Source organism: Salvelinus alpinus, chromosome 17 (assembly GCF_045679555.1).
Source record: "Salvelinus alpinus chromosome 17, SLU_Salpinus.1, whole genome shotgun sequence".
Classification (NCBI taxonomy): Eukaryota; Metazoa; Chordata; class Actinopteri; order Salmoniformes; family Salmonidae; genus Salvelinus; species Salvelinus alpinus.
Window position 1 is genome coordinate 28953792 of NC_092102.1, and position 16823 is coordinate 28970614.

Genomic DNA, 16823 nt, shown 5'->3' on the forward strand with positions numbered 1-16823 from the left:
TGGCTGGCTGCTTCTATCGAATGCCTCCAGTCCAATAGATCAGGCTGGGTACCAGTCTTCTTAGCTAACACTCCTGTTATTGGCCAAAGAGACTGGCCTTTCAGAAATCTCAACGTTCAATATGCAGCTGGATTTAAGGCGCAGTTTCTGACTGATTGGTAGTTGGAAACATAATTAATATTTTCCATGACAATGTTACGGAACATGGGGTGTGTGCAAATTTGGAGCAATATAGAATTCAAATTTTAAGAACAGCAATAAACAATACCGTTACGACCAGCCAGTGGTGTAAAGTACTTAAGTAATTTTGGGGGGTATATAAATATGTACACCACCGTTTGGGGTCACTTAGAAAGGTCCTTGTTTTTGAAAGAACAGCACATTTTTTTATCAATTAAAATAACATAAAATGTATCAGAAATACAGTGTAGACATTGTTAATGTTGGAAATGACTATTGTAGCTGGAAACGTCTTGATTTTTTATGGAATATCTACAGAGGCCCATTATCAGCAACCACCACTCCTGTGTTCCAATGGCACATTGTGTTAGCTAATCCAAGTTTAAGAATAGACTAACGAGTTTCAAAATAAAGTGTTTTGTTTCTGGTCATTTTGAGCCTGTAATCGAACCCACAAATGCTGATGCTCCAGATAGTCAATTAGTCTAAAGAAGGCCAGTTTTATTGCTTCTTTAATAGAACAACAGTTTTCAGCTGTGCTAACATAATTGCAAAAGGGTTTTCTAATGATCAATTAGCCTTTTTAAAATGATTAATTTGGATTAGCTAACACAAAGTGCCATTGGAACACAGGAGTGATGGTTGCTGATAATGGGCCTGTCACGGCCGTCGTCTAGGTGGAAATGAACGAACCAAGGTGCAGCGTGGTGAGCGTACATTTTATTTTATTTAGAATGTCACCAACAAAACAAGAAACAAAGAAATGACCGTGAAGCTTACTAGGGCTATAGTGGCACTAACAAAGTCAACTACCCACAAACACCAAAGGAAAAAATGGCTGCCTAAGTATGATTCCCAATCAGAGACAACGATAGACAGCTGTCCCTGATTGAGAACCATACCTGGACAAAACATGGAAATAAAGAAACTAGAATGCCCACCCTGGCCTAACCAAAATAGAGAATAAAAGCCTCTATGGCCAGGGCGTGACAGGGCCTCTGTACACCTATGTAGATATTCCATAAAAAATCCAGACGATCCCAGCTACAATAGTCATTTACAACATTAAATGTCTACACTGTATTTCTGATAAATTTTATGTTATTTTAATTGACAAAAATATTTGCTTTTCTTTCAAAAACAAGGACATTTCTAAGTGACCCCAAACTTTTTAACAGTAGTGTATAAATGACTATCCCTCGTATCAACCCTGCACCTTAGGCTGTTGCCCCATATACATGGAAACACTGGTCACTTTAATAATGGAACACTAGTCACTTTAATAATGTTACCATACTGCTTTACTCATTTCATATGTATATACTGTATTCTATTGTATTTTAGTCAATGCCACTCCAACATTGCTCGTCCTAATATTTATATATTTCTTAAATCCATTTTTTTACTTTTAGATTTTTGTGAATTGTTACATACTACTGCACTGTTGGAGCTAGGAACACAAGCATTTCACTACACCCGCAATAACATCTGCTGAATATGTATATGTGACCAATAAAATTTGATTTGATTTGAAACTGCGTCTGGAAGCAACGTCAGCACAATAACTGTTCGTCGGGAGCTTCTTGAAATGGGTTTCCATGGCCGAGTAGCTGCACACAATCCTAAGATCACCATGTGCAATGCCAAGCGTCGGCTGGAGTGGTGTAAAGCTTGCCGGCATTGGACTCTGGAGCAGTGGAAACGCATTCTCTGGAATGATTAATGATGCTTCACCATCTGGCAGTCCGACGGACGAATCTGAGTTTGGCGGATGCCGATAGAATGCTACCTGCCCGAATGCATAGTGCCAACTGTAAAGTTTGGCGGATGAGGAATAATGGTCTGGGGCCTTTTTCATGGTTCGGGCTAGTTCCATTGAAGAGAAATCTTAACGTTACAGCATACAACGACATTCTAGACGATTCTGTGCTTCCAACTTTGTGGCAACAGTTTGGGGAAGGCCCTTTCCTGCTCATGTGCAGCAATGTTCCGACATCTAGTGGAAAGCCTTCCCAGAAGAGTGGAGGCTGTTATAGCAGCAAAGAGGGGAACAACTACATATTAATGCCCATGACTTTGGAATGAGATGTTCGACGAGCATGTGGCCATGTCGTGTACTTAGATTTTTATTCAATACTTTTTTTCAAGTAGTATTTTACTGGGTGACATTTACTTGAGTCATGTTCTATTTAGGTATATTTACTTTTACTGAAGTATGACAATTGATTACGTTTTTTTCCCAGCACTGTCTAAAAGACAAAACTGATTCTACATCAGCAGTCCTACTCTGAGATGCTTTATGAATATGCCCCCAGGTCTCTGGTACTAACTTCAGAGGATCCTCAGTTGGGACCTGTGACCTCCCTATGGTTCCACTCTAGCAACAACACACACTCTAGTTAACTGATGAAACAAAACACTCAGCTGAAGTTCTAATAGAAACTATTGGCTCAAGCATTTTCTTTATTATTAGCAGCTTTCTAGTTATAGGCTCAGTTCCATCATAGTAAAAATGCTATGGTTCAGTCCATAAGGTTCACGGTGACTGAAATATAAAATCGCAATGGTTGTTGATGATGATAATGGTGTGTCCCATGTTTCTGGGACTGAAAATATGTGAGTTATGACTGACCTTTGGCTGCAGTCAGTTTACAGCTTTGTTATTGTGTCAATTATACAATGAGTCCCAGAGCGGCGCCTTTGTGTCTGTGGGGTTTGGTCTCTGGGTTTAAAATGCACAGACATACGCAAACACACATCTTTGTATTCAGGCCTGGTCCTGGCTGCCCTCATATTCCCGCAAATCTAGAATAGTGCAGCCTACAGTGTCGCCCCGCAATGCAATTTTATGAATGCCATCCGTGCTGTACTGTTCGTAAAACAGGCAGTTGCATTGGCTTTATTTAGCCTAGTCCTGATTCCTGGCCAAGGTTTGACTTACTTGACTTAATCCCTTGACTCCTGTAAGGAGCATAGGCCATTTACAAATATCCTACACCTCACTCAGTTCGGGGCAAGTTTTTCCTGGTCACACCAATTGAGGCCGCTTTCAGTCATTTCTGCCTGGACGTCACTCCAAGTGTTTCTGGGACGCCCTCTGTGGTCATGTCAAACAATACTGTATTCAACGGTCCCACTATTACATTTTAACTATAGAATTAAAATAATCCTCCCATTTCCAACAGTTCACCCGAGTGTTTTGATCTTAATTGCAAGTCAAATCACAATTGCAATATTTGATTAAAGGGATTCTCTGGTACTTTTGTATACTTTTTAGCCAGTAGTTCTGAAAGTAGCGCTCACGAGCTAAAAGTGGTCCCCGAAAATTGAGTACTACGTATATTTGCAGATATGTGTTTGCAGATATGTATTTGCAGATATGTGCACTGTCATTGCTCTCTCTCGCTCTTCTGTGTGTGCATCATGTGCATCTTGCTAGCTGTCACTCATATAGCTAGAAGCTGAAGCTCATTGGTTGAACTCGAATTGCTAGGGGCTCAGAAACGTGGGGGAAAATGGCGCAGCACAGCTTCCAGAAAAACAGTTGCTATCAAACTAGGGATTTCGTGGCTAATTGAGGTACGACAGTAATTCTGGTCATAGATTATGCATGCATGAACTACACATTGACACACCTAGCCCAAAAATACTTAGTAGTCGCTAAAGTTCCGGAGCATATCTTTAAAAATAAGGCCTAGATTTTTGCCCAGATCTCAAATGAGATCAACTTTTGGTTGAAAAATATAATATGATATTTTGGCCATAATCGTCTATCTATTGATTGTTCTATGATGATGCGTAGTGTTTCCATGTGGTCCGTACATTGTCTGTCTTTCCTAAACCTGGCCTGCTGATCCCTGATCAGCTTTTTGGAGGCACATGAGGATGATCCTATTCAGGATTTTGCAGGGTATAGACATTAGAGCAATCCCTTAGTAATTCCTGCATTCCCTTAGGCCGTTTTTCTTCGGAAGCTTGACAATGTGCCCCTCAGCCCATTCTTTGGGTGTTTTCTCCTCTTCCCAGACCCCTCATAGAGCATGTCTGTAGATGCGTTGATATCGCCTCAAAGGCCTCTGATGGAATGTTGTCAGCTCCAGCTGGCTTTGCACTCTTTTGTAGTTTAATTGCAGCTTTTATTGGTCTCTCGCAATTCACATTCAGCAGTATTTCAGCTCTGGATATGTTTGAGGTTTCTGCTGGTGTTGGTCTTTAAAAAAAAATATTTGTGCTCCACCCATCTTTCACAAGTGCATTTGACCATCCTTGTCTTTACTTGGTTTGTTGGTTTGAAAAATGTTACAATTTGCTACAATTTTACAATATGTTGAGAATTTGCAAAACTAATGATATGTTACTAATTGTAGCTAGGTAGCTAACGTTAGCTAGGCTAAGGGTTAGGACTAAAGTTAGGGTTAAGTTTAGGAGTTAGGTTAAAGGGTTAAGGTTTGGGGAAGGGTTAGCTAAAAAAGTTCATGTTAGGGGAAGGGTTAGCTAAAAGGGTTAGGGGAAGGATTAGCTAACATGCTAAGTAGTTGCAGAGTAGCTAAAAAGTTGCTAAAATGCTAAAGTTGTCCGTGATGAGATTCGAACTCGCACACTTTGGGTTCGTTTTTGCGTTATGTAACCAAACGTAGCATATCATACTAATTTGAGTGCCCCCGATTTTACTATGTTACATATAGTGTATGAGACCAGGCTAAGTTTAAACAATCCTGAAAATCCTTCCTTGCAAACCAAACAGCCAATAATAGGCTTTAGGCCTACACATAGGCTACTGTCAATAAAAGATTCAGTAGGCTGAACATTACTTTGACGAGTTAAACTTATAAACTAATATTTATAATATTGTCAAAGTGTTTATTGATGTCCTTGAATTGTGCAACAGGCAATTGGGATTTATCGCCCGCCTATTGAACTGTACAAATCCTAAATACATGCCTACAAGTTACAAAATAAAGGAACTGCCTAAACAAATTAAGTATGAAAATAACTTAATTTTGTGCAAATAAGCCTTTCAAGGTTTGACAGAATATTTTAGCCTATCCTATAGGCTGTCTTTCGAATAAGATGCATCTGGATTTGAATATATTCTCCATTTAAAATAAAATAAAAAAGTGCAATGAGGAACCATTAGGTCTAGTTGTTTTTTACCATTTCTTAGGCCTACCTAAATGTTTTTGGCAAGAAACACCAGCATGTTTACCTTTTCTGCCAAGAGAAGCGAACTGAGCAGGATGATGGACTTGTAAATGTTAACGGAGATTTGTAGTCTGCCCATCCCTTGCCTTGATAATCTGTTAGCATAGTCTGCAAGAATTCGGTCAGGTCTGCTGGCTCAACTTTATAATTCGGCCTGAAACCGAAGAACTGCCTTACAGGCGAAGACATGCTTTTCTTTCCCACCAAGTCAGCCATCGTTCTTTTTCTGATTAAGCTAAGGCAGGCTTTACTTTAGTTACTAACTGACAGATGTAAATTTACTGGGGTTGGAGGGGTGGTCCAAAATAGGGGAGGGTTGTCCAACTTTTTTTTTGCTTTGGGGAGAGTTGCATGTTTTTCCTGATTGACTGACCTTCATGTCTTAAAGTAATGATGGACTGTAGTTGCTCTTTGCTTATTTGAGCAGTTCTTGCCATAATATGGACTTGGTATTTTACCTAATAGGGCTATCTTACCTCATGAAGCTGGTTGAGAGAATGCCAAGAGTGTGCAAAGCTGTCATCAAAAATATATCTGATTTGTTTAACAGTTTTTTGGTTACTACATGATTCCATATGTGTTATTTCATAGTTTCGGTGTCTTCACTATTATTCTACAATGTATAAATAAAGAAAAACCCTTGAATGAGTAGGTTTGTCCAAACCTTTGACTGGTACTGTATATATTTATAAACATATTAATATCATACAGTGGACACCTAAGCCTATAGGCCTATGCATGCAATTCCATGAAGCATTTAGTGTTCAAATCTCTGACAGCTGAACCGTGGGGTGGACAAATATTATTTTAGGAAAGTAGCCTAAAAACAAATAAAAAATGTGTCTAAAGTTTTACATATGCTACACATCGAAACACAAGGAATAGTGTTTTTGTAATTTGTTATAGCTGTTTTTAAGGACGTGTAAATATGGCTCATTTGGCCAACATCCCTCATTTTTTTGATGGCGCTTGGTCTGATCTGAATGCATATGGATGTCTATAAAATTTCTCAAATGTCAGGTGAATTTAAGTCTTCCCTGTCAAGTTGTCTGGCGCCAAATTTTCCAAAGAGAAACTCTGAAATGGCATTGTTTTTAGGAAGATTTTTGAATATTCACAAATCTATCGCCAATTGGTTGGAAACCTAGCTATAGACACTATAAAGACTGGCAACTGGCAAGTGCGCTAGTCCTGTGTCACTTTGATTATGCCTGCACATCATGGTTCCCCAGCAGCCCTAAACATTTAAAGAATATGCTACCAGCCAAACAAGCTTGTAAGAATGGTACTTAAACTCCCCGCTCATGCTCATCTGAAGGTTGAGCATTTTTCATCTCTTTTGTAATGTCTGTTTCTATGTAATTGTATGTGTGTTTATGTAAAAAAAAAAAAAATAGGGACCATAATGGAAATAAGTCCCCGACTTTAGGAGGTCTATTCCATTTATTTTACAGTACAAGGGGAGGGTCCTGTGAAAATATTTTTAATGTTGGGAAGAGTGGGGCTTTTTTTTTTTGTTGACACATTGGATCAGCCCCCCCCCCCCCCCCAGTAAATCCTATTACTTTTTTTTAAAAGTCTGATACTGTCGGGAAGTAGCCTAATAGAAGAAAGAATGTTGCAAATGTGCTTGATTACTCAGATGATCAAGATGAAAAAACAACACTTGATACGGCTATAATATTAATTTTTTAAAAGGTAGGCTAATATAACTGATATCTGTGTATTTTTATGGATGAGAGAAACATAGCCCTACCAATTTGAAAATCATTCTGTAGCCTAGACAAAACATAAAAGATTGTTTGTGGCTTTAGTAACAATTTAAATAAGGAGAATGACATGCACAAATTTACAGTGGTATGGTTTGGTATTACCAATTTGTCCTTTATACAGTGCATTTGGAAAGTATTCAGACCCCTTGACTTTTTGCATTTTGTTACGTTAGCCTTATTCTAAAATGGATTGAATCGTTTTTTTCCCTCATCAATCTACACACAATACCCCACAATGACAGAGAAAAAACAAGTTGTTCGAAATTTTTGCAATGGAAATAAAAATCACAATAACAGCACTTACAGTTGACCAGGGTAACTCTGGCAGGGCAGAAATTTGACGAACTGACTTGTTGGAAAGGTGTCATCCTATGACAGAGCCACGTTGAAAGTCACTGAGCTCTTCAGTAAGGCCATTCGACTGCCAATGTTTGGCTATGGAGATTGCTTGGCTGTGTGCTCGATTTTTATACACCTGTCAAAAATGGGTGTGGCTGAAGTAGCCAAATTCACTAATTTGAAGGGGTGTCCACATACTTTTGTATATATAGTGGACAACACCTGCCAAGTCACTGGTCTCAGAACAGAGGTCAGTTGTCATGAACAACAGAGAGCTACTGCATGCCATCATCCAGCGCATTGCGCCGCCATAAGCATAATTTAACATTTCCTCTCAAAGGAAGTAGATTTCCCTTTGGGTAATGTAAAACAAATTGGGGACATAATAGCATACTATTAGTGATAGGCACCGATATGGAAAGTCTATCAATATACATATATACAGTGCATTTAAAGTATTCAGACCCCTTGACTTTCTCCACAGTTTGTTACATTACAGCTTTATTCTAAATGGGATCAATCTACATACAATACCCTATAATGACAAAGCAAAAACATTTTTTTTAAACATTTTTGCAAATCTATTCGAAATTTAAAAAAAAAACGTATCTAATTTACAAAAGTATTCAGACCCTTTACTCAGAACTTTGTTGAAGCACCTTTGGCAGCGAGTACAGCCTTGAGTCTTCTTGGGTATGACGCTACAAGCTTGGCACACCTGTATTTGGGGAGTTTCCCCCATTCTTCTCTGCAGATCCTCCCAACCTCTGTCAGGTTGGATGGGGAGCGTCGCTGCACAGCTATTTTCAGGTCTGTCCAGAGATGTTCAATTCCGGGTTCTGGCTGGGCCACTCAAGGACATTCAGAGACTTATCCCGAAACCACTCCTGCGTTGTTTTGGCTGTGTGCTTAGGGTCGTTGTCCTGTTGGAAGGTGAACCTTCACCCCAGTCTGAGGTCCTGAGCACTCTGGAGCAGGTTTTCATCATGGATCTCTCTGTACTTTGCTCTGTTCATCTTTCCCTCGATCTTGACTAGGCTTCCAGTCTCTGCCGCTGAAAAAATCCCCACAGCATGATGCTGCCACCACCATGCTTCACCATAGGGATGGTGCTAGGTTTCCTCCAGACGTGACGCTTGGCATTCAGGCCAAAGAGTTCAATCTTGGTTTCGTCAGACCAGAGAATCTTGTTTCTCATGGTCTGAGAGTCCTCCAAGCGGCCTGGCATGTACCTTTTAATGAGGAGTGGCTTCCGTCTGGCCACTTTAACATAAAGGCCTAAATGGTGGAGTGCTGCAGAGATGGTTGTCCTTCTGGAAGGTTCTCCCATCTCCACAGAAGAACTCTAGAGCTCTGTCAGAGTGACCATTGGGTTCTTGGTCACCTCCCTGACCAAGGCCCTTGTCCCCCTATTCCTCAATTTGGCCGGGCGGCCAGCTCTAGGAAGAGTCTTGGGGGTTCCAAACTTCTTCTATTTAATAATGATGAAGGCCATTGTGTTATTGGGGACCTTCAATGCTGCAGAAATGTTTGGTACCCTTCCCCAGAGCAGTGCCTCGACACAATTCTGTCTTGGAGCTCTACGGACAAGTCCTTCGAACTCATGGCTTAGTTTTTGTTCTGACATGCACTGTCAACTGTGGGACCTTTTATATAGACAGGTGTGTGCCTTTCCAAATCATGTCCAAACAATTGAATTTACCCCAGGTGGACTCCAAGTTGTAGAAACATTTCAAGGATGATTAATGGAAACAGGATGCACCTGAGCTTAATTTCGAGTCGCATAGCAAAAGGTCTGAATACTTATGTAAATAAGGTATTTCTGTCTAAAAACCTGTTTTCGCCTTGTCATTATGGGGTATTGTGTGTAGATTGATGAGGAAAACTGCACTGTATATTGAGTTCTTCCCGCCAATTGACCCCATATATCGCGCAACCCTACAGTTAAACGCTGGGAAGAAAGAGCTTCACCTGAGTGCAGAGTAAGTGTCGGAAACATGAGTGTTGCTAGTGCCAACGAGAACGTCGATTTGGTGCCAAAGAAATGCGCATCTTCAGTGGTATGGCAGTAGTTAAAAAGGTCAATAAAACAATGTTGGTTTTGCGTTCAGTTAGCACAGTTTGTATGATCTCATTTTAGAAGTGATGTTTTCTACCCTGACTCTTGTTTTAACCATGTCTGATGGAATTACCAAGTTTTCAACCAAGTGTTTGAAAATCGCAACTGATAATCACAATTAATCACAGATAATCGCAATATCTAGTCCAAAAATTAAATAATTCCAAACAGTGCAGTCCTAGTGTGTGTGTGTCTGTCACCAGATCTCAACCCAATTGAACAGTTATGTGAGATTCTGGAGCGGAGCCTGAGACAGCTTTTTCCATCAACAAAACACCAAATTATGGAATTTCTCGTGGAAGAATGGTGTTGCATCCCTCCGATAGAGTTCCAGACACTTGCCTGTATTTATGTTCTCATTGTTTTTGGGCAGAATTATGTTATGTGTTGTTGGAGGTGGAAATTCATACTGAGAAAGACTGTCATTTCTTCAAACAATCATCTTTATTTACTATCGATTAATTATTGCAGTAATGAGACTAGTCAACCCCACAGTCTTGGCTTTTGGGCCGAGTAGCCTAACCTTTACACAAATGCAGAGTTCTTTATATAGCTGACACTACGAATGCTCAGTCATGGTTGGTTCCACCGCTCCCTGTCAAGCCTGCTCCTGCTCTTTTCCCCCTGGCGCTCGAGGTTGCCAGGCTGCCCTGCATTACACACTCCTGCCACCATCATTACGGACACATTCCTGCCATCCCTCATCACGCGCATCAGCGATTTATTGGACTCACCTGGACTTAATCACCTGTTTATTACCTCCCCTATATTTGTCAGTTCCCCGCTGCAGCATTGACTGTCTTACGTCTGTGTATTACCCAGTTCTGAAGCTGTTCCTGTTCCATGTCTGTCCCTAATTAAATGTTGACTCCTCGTACCTGCTTCTCGACTCCCAACGTCAGTCCTTACACTCCCATGCAGATTAGGACATTATAAGCCACTCTGGGTTCATCCTGTCGTCATCTGCACGGGGTTGTTGTCTTAACCCCTGGCTTAGTTTCCCAGTTGCCAGTGTAACAGTATAACTTTAAACCGTCCCCTCGCCCCGACACGGGCTCGAACCAGGGACCCTCTGCACACATCAACAACAGTCACCCACGAAGCATCGTTACCCATCGCTCCACAAAAGCCACGGCCCTTTCAGAGCAAGTGATGTAACCGACTGAAAGGCTGCTACCGCGCACCACCGCTAACTAGCTAGCCATTTCACATCCGTTACACCAGGATGATTTTGAGACAATGAGAGCTTGGGAGTAGAACAATCCATCTCTAGTAAAACACATTGTTGTTTATGTAATGGTGTGTTTAATTCATTTGTCAGGTCAAGCCATTTCTGGTGACCATACACCCAGATTAGCTGCAGGGAACTAGAGTGGAGACCATAAAAACACAGACACTAGTAGGACAAATGTCTTACTATTAGTTAAATATTAATTGTTAACCATTAATATCAAATAGATCAGGTAAATATGTAATTTTTATACCACACGTCTTGGTCAGTTTAGCTCGGAAAATGCTGCCCTCATCAATCTGCCGCCCTAGACGGCCGCTTAATCCTGCCTAATGTGAGGGCCGGTCCTGTTTGCATTCACATTCTTGTTTGATATCCTGGCTCACCAGACATGCACCTAGTTAATCCTGGTGCCAAGAAATGTTTTTTTGTTTGTTTGTTTGTTTGTCAATATGTAGAACACTGGCATCTGGATATTGTTAATTAGTGTTTATCTTTGTGTGTTAGGATGTGTATCTTGAGATCTCCTACATGTATGATGACGATGGCTACCAATCGTACTGTACCGTGTGCTGCGGGGGCCGCGAGGTGCTACTGTGTGGGAACGCCAACTGCTGCAGGTGGGACTCAACACTCACTTCTTAAACTGTAACTCTGTATTCTACTGTGTGTGTTCCAAATGACACCCTTTCTCCTTTATTGTCAACTACTAAGTAGTGCACTATATAGGGAACACAGACTGTACCTCTACTGTGTCTTAACTGTAATCTACTGTATCTTAGTTAATTTTTAACTTATGTATTTTCAGTCAGCTTCTACATTCTCTTTCACCTGTTGATTAGAAGTATTTTTTTTCTCTCGTGTCACCTTTTTTTACCACTAGTTCTTCCTGTCTCCTATCGTTGCTTTCCATCTGTCTCCCCCCTATCCCCTCCCTTATTCATCCATCTCCCTCTCTCCCCTCCTTCCCCCTCAACCTTATTTCACACATCTCCGTCTGTCTCCTTCCTCCCCATCCAGGTGTTTCTGTGTAGAATGCCTGGACATTCTGGTAGGCGCGGGGGCGTCGAACAGTGCCCGTAACCTGGACCCGTGGCGCTGCTACATGTGCCAGCCCCTGCAGCCCTACGGTGTGCTCAAACAACGCCACGATTGGAGCATGAAGCTGCAGGAGTTCTTTATCAACGACAACGGCCAGGAGTTTGTGAGTCCCATAAAGATACTTTAGTTAACTCCTCACATTGGCCCATGTCACAATACTGATCACAAACCAACTTAGCTCATACAGTATCTAGGGCCTGGCATTCTCCTTGCTCAGGTCACAGGGTCTGGAAAACCTCAGGGTCCCACTCATAGCAACATTACTACATAGCTGTGGTTGTTTATATAAACATTGTGATTTGGTCTATATGTTTCTCAGGAAAGCCCAAAGATCTACCGGGCTGTCCCTGCAGATCAGAGGCACCCCATCCGCGTGCTCTCATTGTTTGATGGCATCGCCACTGGTAAGTGTGCGCGTAGGTGTCAAGTGTAATATTCAGAGGGCCTCCTGAGTGGTGCAGCGGTCTAAGGCACTGCATCACAATGCTTGAGGCGTCACTACAGACCCGGGTTCGATCCCAGGCTGTGTCACAGCCGGCTGTGACCGGGAAACCAGTGAGGCGGCGCACAATTGGCCCAGCGTCGTCCAGATTAAGGGAGGGTTTGGCCGGCTGGGATTTCCTTGTCCCATTGCGCTCTAGCGACTCCTTGTGTCGGGCCGGGTGCTTGCAAGTTGTGTGCAATGCCAAGAGTGTGCAAAGCCTTCATCAAGGCAAAGGGTGGCTACTTTGAATTACCTCAAATCAAAATATATTTTGATTTATCAAACACATTTTTGGTTACTACATAATTCCATGTGTGTTATTTCATAGTTTTGATATCTTCACTATTATTCTACAATGTAGAAAAACGCTTGAATGAGTAGGTGTGTGAACCTTTGACTGATACCGTATATTTCCATGTGTGGGTGCATGTGTCTAGGCTACTTAGTGCTACGAGACCTAGGATTCAAAGTGGACCATTATATTGCATCAGAGGTGTGTGAGGATTCCATATCGGTGGGGGTCGTCCGACATGAAGGAAGAATCCAGTACGTGCATGACGTGCGCAACATCACCAGAAAAAATGTAAGCAGAACACATCTCTTTCCCTGTCTCTCTTTCTCTTCGCATTACTGACAAATGGATGGGCAGAGCAAACTTAATCTGAGTCAAGTCAAATAGAGGGAGGAGTGAGAGGGGATAGTAGAGTACAAAGTTTGTCTCTATAGCAAAAATCCAATCCCTTCCCCAATGACTGATTTTGTTGTTGTGTAAAGCAGGTGCTTCATGAAACATTTCTTTCTAGTCCTTCTCTTTATTCAACATATGAGGATTATCAACTGAACTGGTCTACATTATTCATATTATTTATCATATGGGAATAAATTGCCAAGGACTAGTGCCTTTATGTCTCATGGAGTAGTCCTCAGTGTCTTTCGAAATGCAAACATTTGCACATACATGACACACCCGTTTACTGCTTTTTCTGTGGGCTATTGCCTGTCCAGACAGGACACTAGTACCTTATTATAGCTTAAAGAGCCTCACCTGTTATAGTGAATGCTCCCCTGCCCTACTTTGTGGATCCACAATTAAACATATACAGACGCATGGGCTCTTGAGGGCTCTTTTGAGTGCTTCAACACCACACACACACACAATACACACACACACACACACAATACACACACACACACACAATACACCAACACACAACATTAACCACACAAACCTTGATCCACCCAGCTTTCATCCCTGTTCATAACAAAACACAACTTCCCCCTCTACTCCCAAGTCAAACCTAAACACATAGCTCCGCCACAGTGGCAGAGAGGGGCGCGCTGCCGGGTCGCATGCGAGTCCTTGACGTCATCTGGGTTAGAGGACAAAGCACAGCCTCTTGTCAGAGTAAATCCCCCAGAACTCATTCATCCCGTTGTCAATGATTCAGAGCACTCCTCAAAGAAGGTCTGGGCCCGAAGAACCTACAACCCCTCTCACATAACCCTTAGGCAGTAGGTAGTCAATGCCCCCATCCCCCCCTCGAAGTTGCGTAAGAGTCTCAGAAGCACAGTAGCACCTCTCTCTCTCTCTCGAACGGTTCCGTATTTCACTGAAAGAATAAATGTTTTGTTTTCGAGATGATAGTTTCCGGATTCAACCATATTAATGTCCTAAGGCTCGTATTTCTGTGTGTTATGTTATAATTAAGTCTTATGATTTGATAGAGCAGTCTGACTGAGCGATGGTAGGCACCAGCAGGCATTCATTCAAACAGCACTTTCATGCGTTTTGCCAGCAGCTCTGCTGTTTATGAATTCAAGCCTATCAACTCCCGAGATTAGGCTGGTGTAACCGTTGTGAAATGGCTAGCTAGTTAGCGTGGTGCACGCTAATAACGTTTCAAACGTCACTCGCTCTGAGACTTGGAGTAGTTGTTCCCCTTGCTCTGCATGGGTAACGCTGCTTCGAGGGTGGCTGTTGTCGATGTGTTCCTGGTTCGAGCCCAGGTAGCGTCGAGGAGAGGGATGGAAGCTATACTGTTACACTGGCAATACTAAAGTGCCTATAAGAACATCCAATAGTCAAAGGTATATGAAATACAAATCGTATAGAGAGAAATAGTCCTATAATTCCTATAATAACTACAACCTAAAACTTCTTACCTGGGAATATTGAATACTCATGTTAAAAGGAACCACCAGCTTTCATATGTTCTCATGTTCTGAGCAAGGAACTTAAACGTTAGCTTTCTTACATGGCACATATTGCACTTTTACTTTCTTCTCCAACACTTTTTGTTTTTGCATTATTTAAACCAAATTGAACATGTTTCATTATTTATTTGAGGCTAAATTGATTTTATTGATGTATTAAGTTAAAATAAGTGTTCATTCAGTATTGTTGTAATTGTCATTATTACAACAACAACAAAAATCTGCCGATTTTAATCGGTATCGGCTTTTTTTGGTCCTCCAATAATCGGTATCGGCGTTGAAAAATCATAATCGGTCGACCTCTAGTCAGGATGCTCTCGATGGTGCAGCTGTAGAACCTTTTGAGGATCTGAGGACCAATGCCTAATCTTTTCAGTTTCCTGAGGGGAAATAGGTTTTGTCTTGCCCTCTTCACGACTATCTTGGTGTGTTTGGACCATGTTAGTTTGTTGTTGATGTGGACACCAAGGAACTTGAAGCTCTCAACCTGCCCCACGGCCCCGTAAATGAGAATGCGGGTGTGCTCGGTCCTCTTTTTCCTGTAGTCCACAATCCTCTCCTTTGTCTTGACCACGTTGAGGGAGAGGTTGTTGTCTTGGCACCACATGGCCAGGTCTCTGACCTCCTCCCTATAGGCTGTCTTGTCGTTATCGGTGATCAGGCCTACCACTGTTGTCATCGGCAAACTTAATGATGGTGTTGGAGTCGTGCCTAACAGGGAGTACAGTAGGGGACTGAGCAAGCACCCCTGAGGGGCCATTGTGTTGAGGATCAGCATGGCGGATGTGTTGTTACCTACCCTTACCACCTGGGGTGGCCCGTCAGGAAGTCCAGGATCCAGTTGCAGAGGGAGGTGTTTAGTCCCAGGGTCCTTAGCTTATTGATGAGCTTTGAGGGCACTATGGTGTTGAACGCTGAGCTGTAGTCAATGAACAGCATTCTCAAATAGGTGTTCCTTTTATCCAGGTGGGAAGGGCATTGTGGAGTGCAATAGAGATTGCATCATCTGTGGATCTGCTGGGGCAGTATGCAAATTGGAGTGGGTCTAGGGTTTCTGGGATAATGGTGTTGATGTGAGCCATGACCAGCCTTTCAAAGCACTTCATGTCTACAGACGTGAGTGCTACTTGTCGGTAGTCATTTAGGCAGGTTACCTTAGTGTTCTTGGACACAGGCACTATGGTGGTCTGTTTAAAACATGTTGGTATTACAGACTCGGACAGGATGAGGTTAAAAATGTCAGTGAAGACACTTGCCAGTTGGTCAGCGCATGCTCGCAGTACACGTCCTGGTAATCCATCTGGCCCTGCAGCCTTGTGAATGTTGACCTTACTCACATCGGCTGCGGAGAGCGTGATCACACAGTCTTCCGGAACAGCTGGTGCTCTCATGCATGTTTCAGTGTTATTTGCCTCGAAGCGAGCATAGAAGTAGTTTAGCTCGTCTGGTAGGCTCGTGTCACTGGGCAGCTCTCGGCTGTGCTTCCCTTTTGTAGTCTAATGGTTTGCAAGCCCTGCCACATCCGACAAGCGTCAGAGCCGGTGTAGTACGATTCGATCTTAGTCCTGTATTGACTCTTTACCTGTTTGATCGTTCGTCGGGGGGCATAGCATGATTTCTTATAAGCTTCCGGGTTAGAGTCCCGCTCCTTGAAAGCGGCAGCTCTAGCCTTAAGCTTAGTGCGGATGTTGTCTGTAATTCATGGCTTCTGGTTGGGGTATGTACGTATGGTCACTGTGGGGTCGACGTCATCGATGCACTTATTGATGAAGCCAATGACTGATGTGGTGTACTCCTCAATGCCATCAGAGGAATCCTGGAACATATTCCAGTCTGTGCTAGCAAAACAGTCTTGTAGCTTAGCATCTCCTCTAATTTTTGCTTGTAAGCAGGAATCAGGAGGATAGAATTATGGTCAGATTTTCCAAATGGAGGGTGAGGGAGAGCTTTGTATGCGTCTCTGTGTGTGGAGTAAAGGTGGTCCAGAGTTTATTTTTCCTCTGGTTGCACATTTAACCAGCTGATAGAAATTTTGAAAAAACAGATTTAAGTTTTTCTGCATTAAAGTCCCTGGCTACTAGGAGCGCCGTCTTTGGGTGAGCGTTTTCTTGTTTGCTTATGGCAGAAATACAGCTCATTCAATGCTGTCTTAGTGCCAGCCTCTGACTGTGGTGGTATGTA

General features: G+C 42.3%; 1 protein-coding gene across 3 annotated transcripts in view; it reads left to right on the forward strand.

Annotated features, from left to right (window-relative positions):
• The window catches only part of LOC139542692 (DNA (cytosine-5)-methyltransferase 3B-like), a 91293-nt gene that overhangs the window by 54036 nt on the left and 20434 nt on the right, over positions 1 to 16823 (forward strand). For all 3 annotated transcript variants that reach the window (XM_071348446.1, XM_071348444.1, XM_071348445.1), the window contains exons 13-16: positions 11351 to 11463; positions 11864 to 12047; positions 12264 to 12348; positions 12866 to 13011. In XM_071348446.1, coding sequence (XP_071204547.1) covers positions 11351 to 11463; positions 11864 to 12047; positions 12264 to 12348; positions 12866 to 13011 — 528 coding nt within the window. The remainder of the gene's footprint in view (positions 1 to 11350; positions 11464 to 11863; positions 12048 to 12263; positions 12349 to 12865; positions 13012 to 16823) is intronic.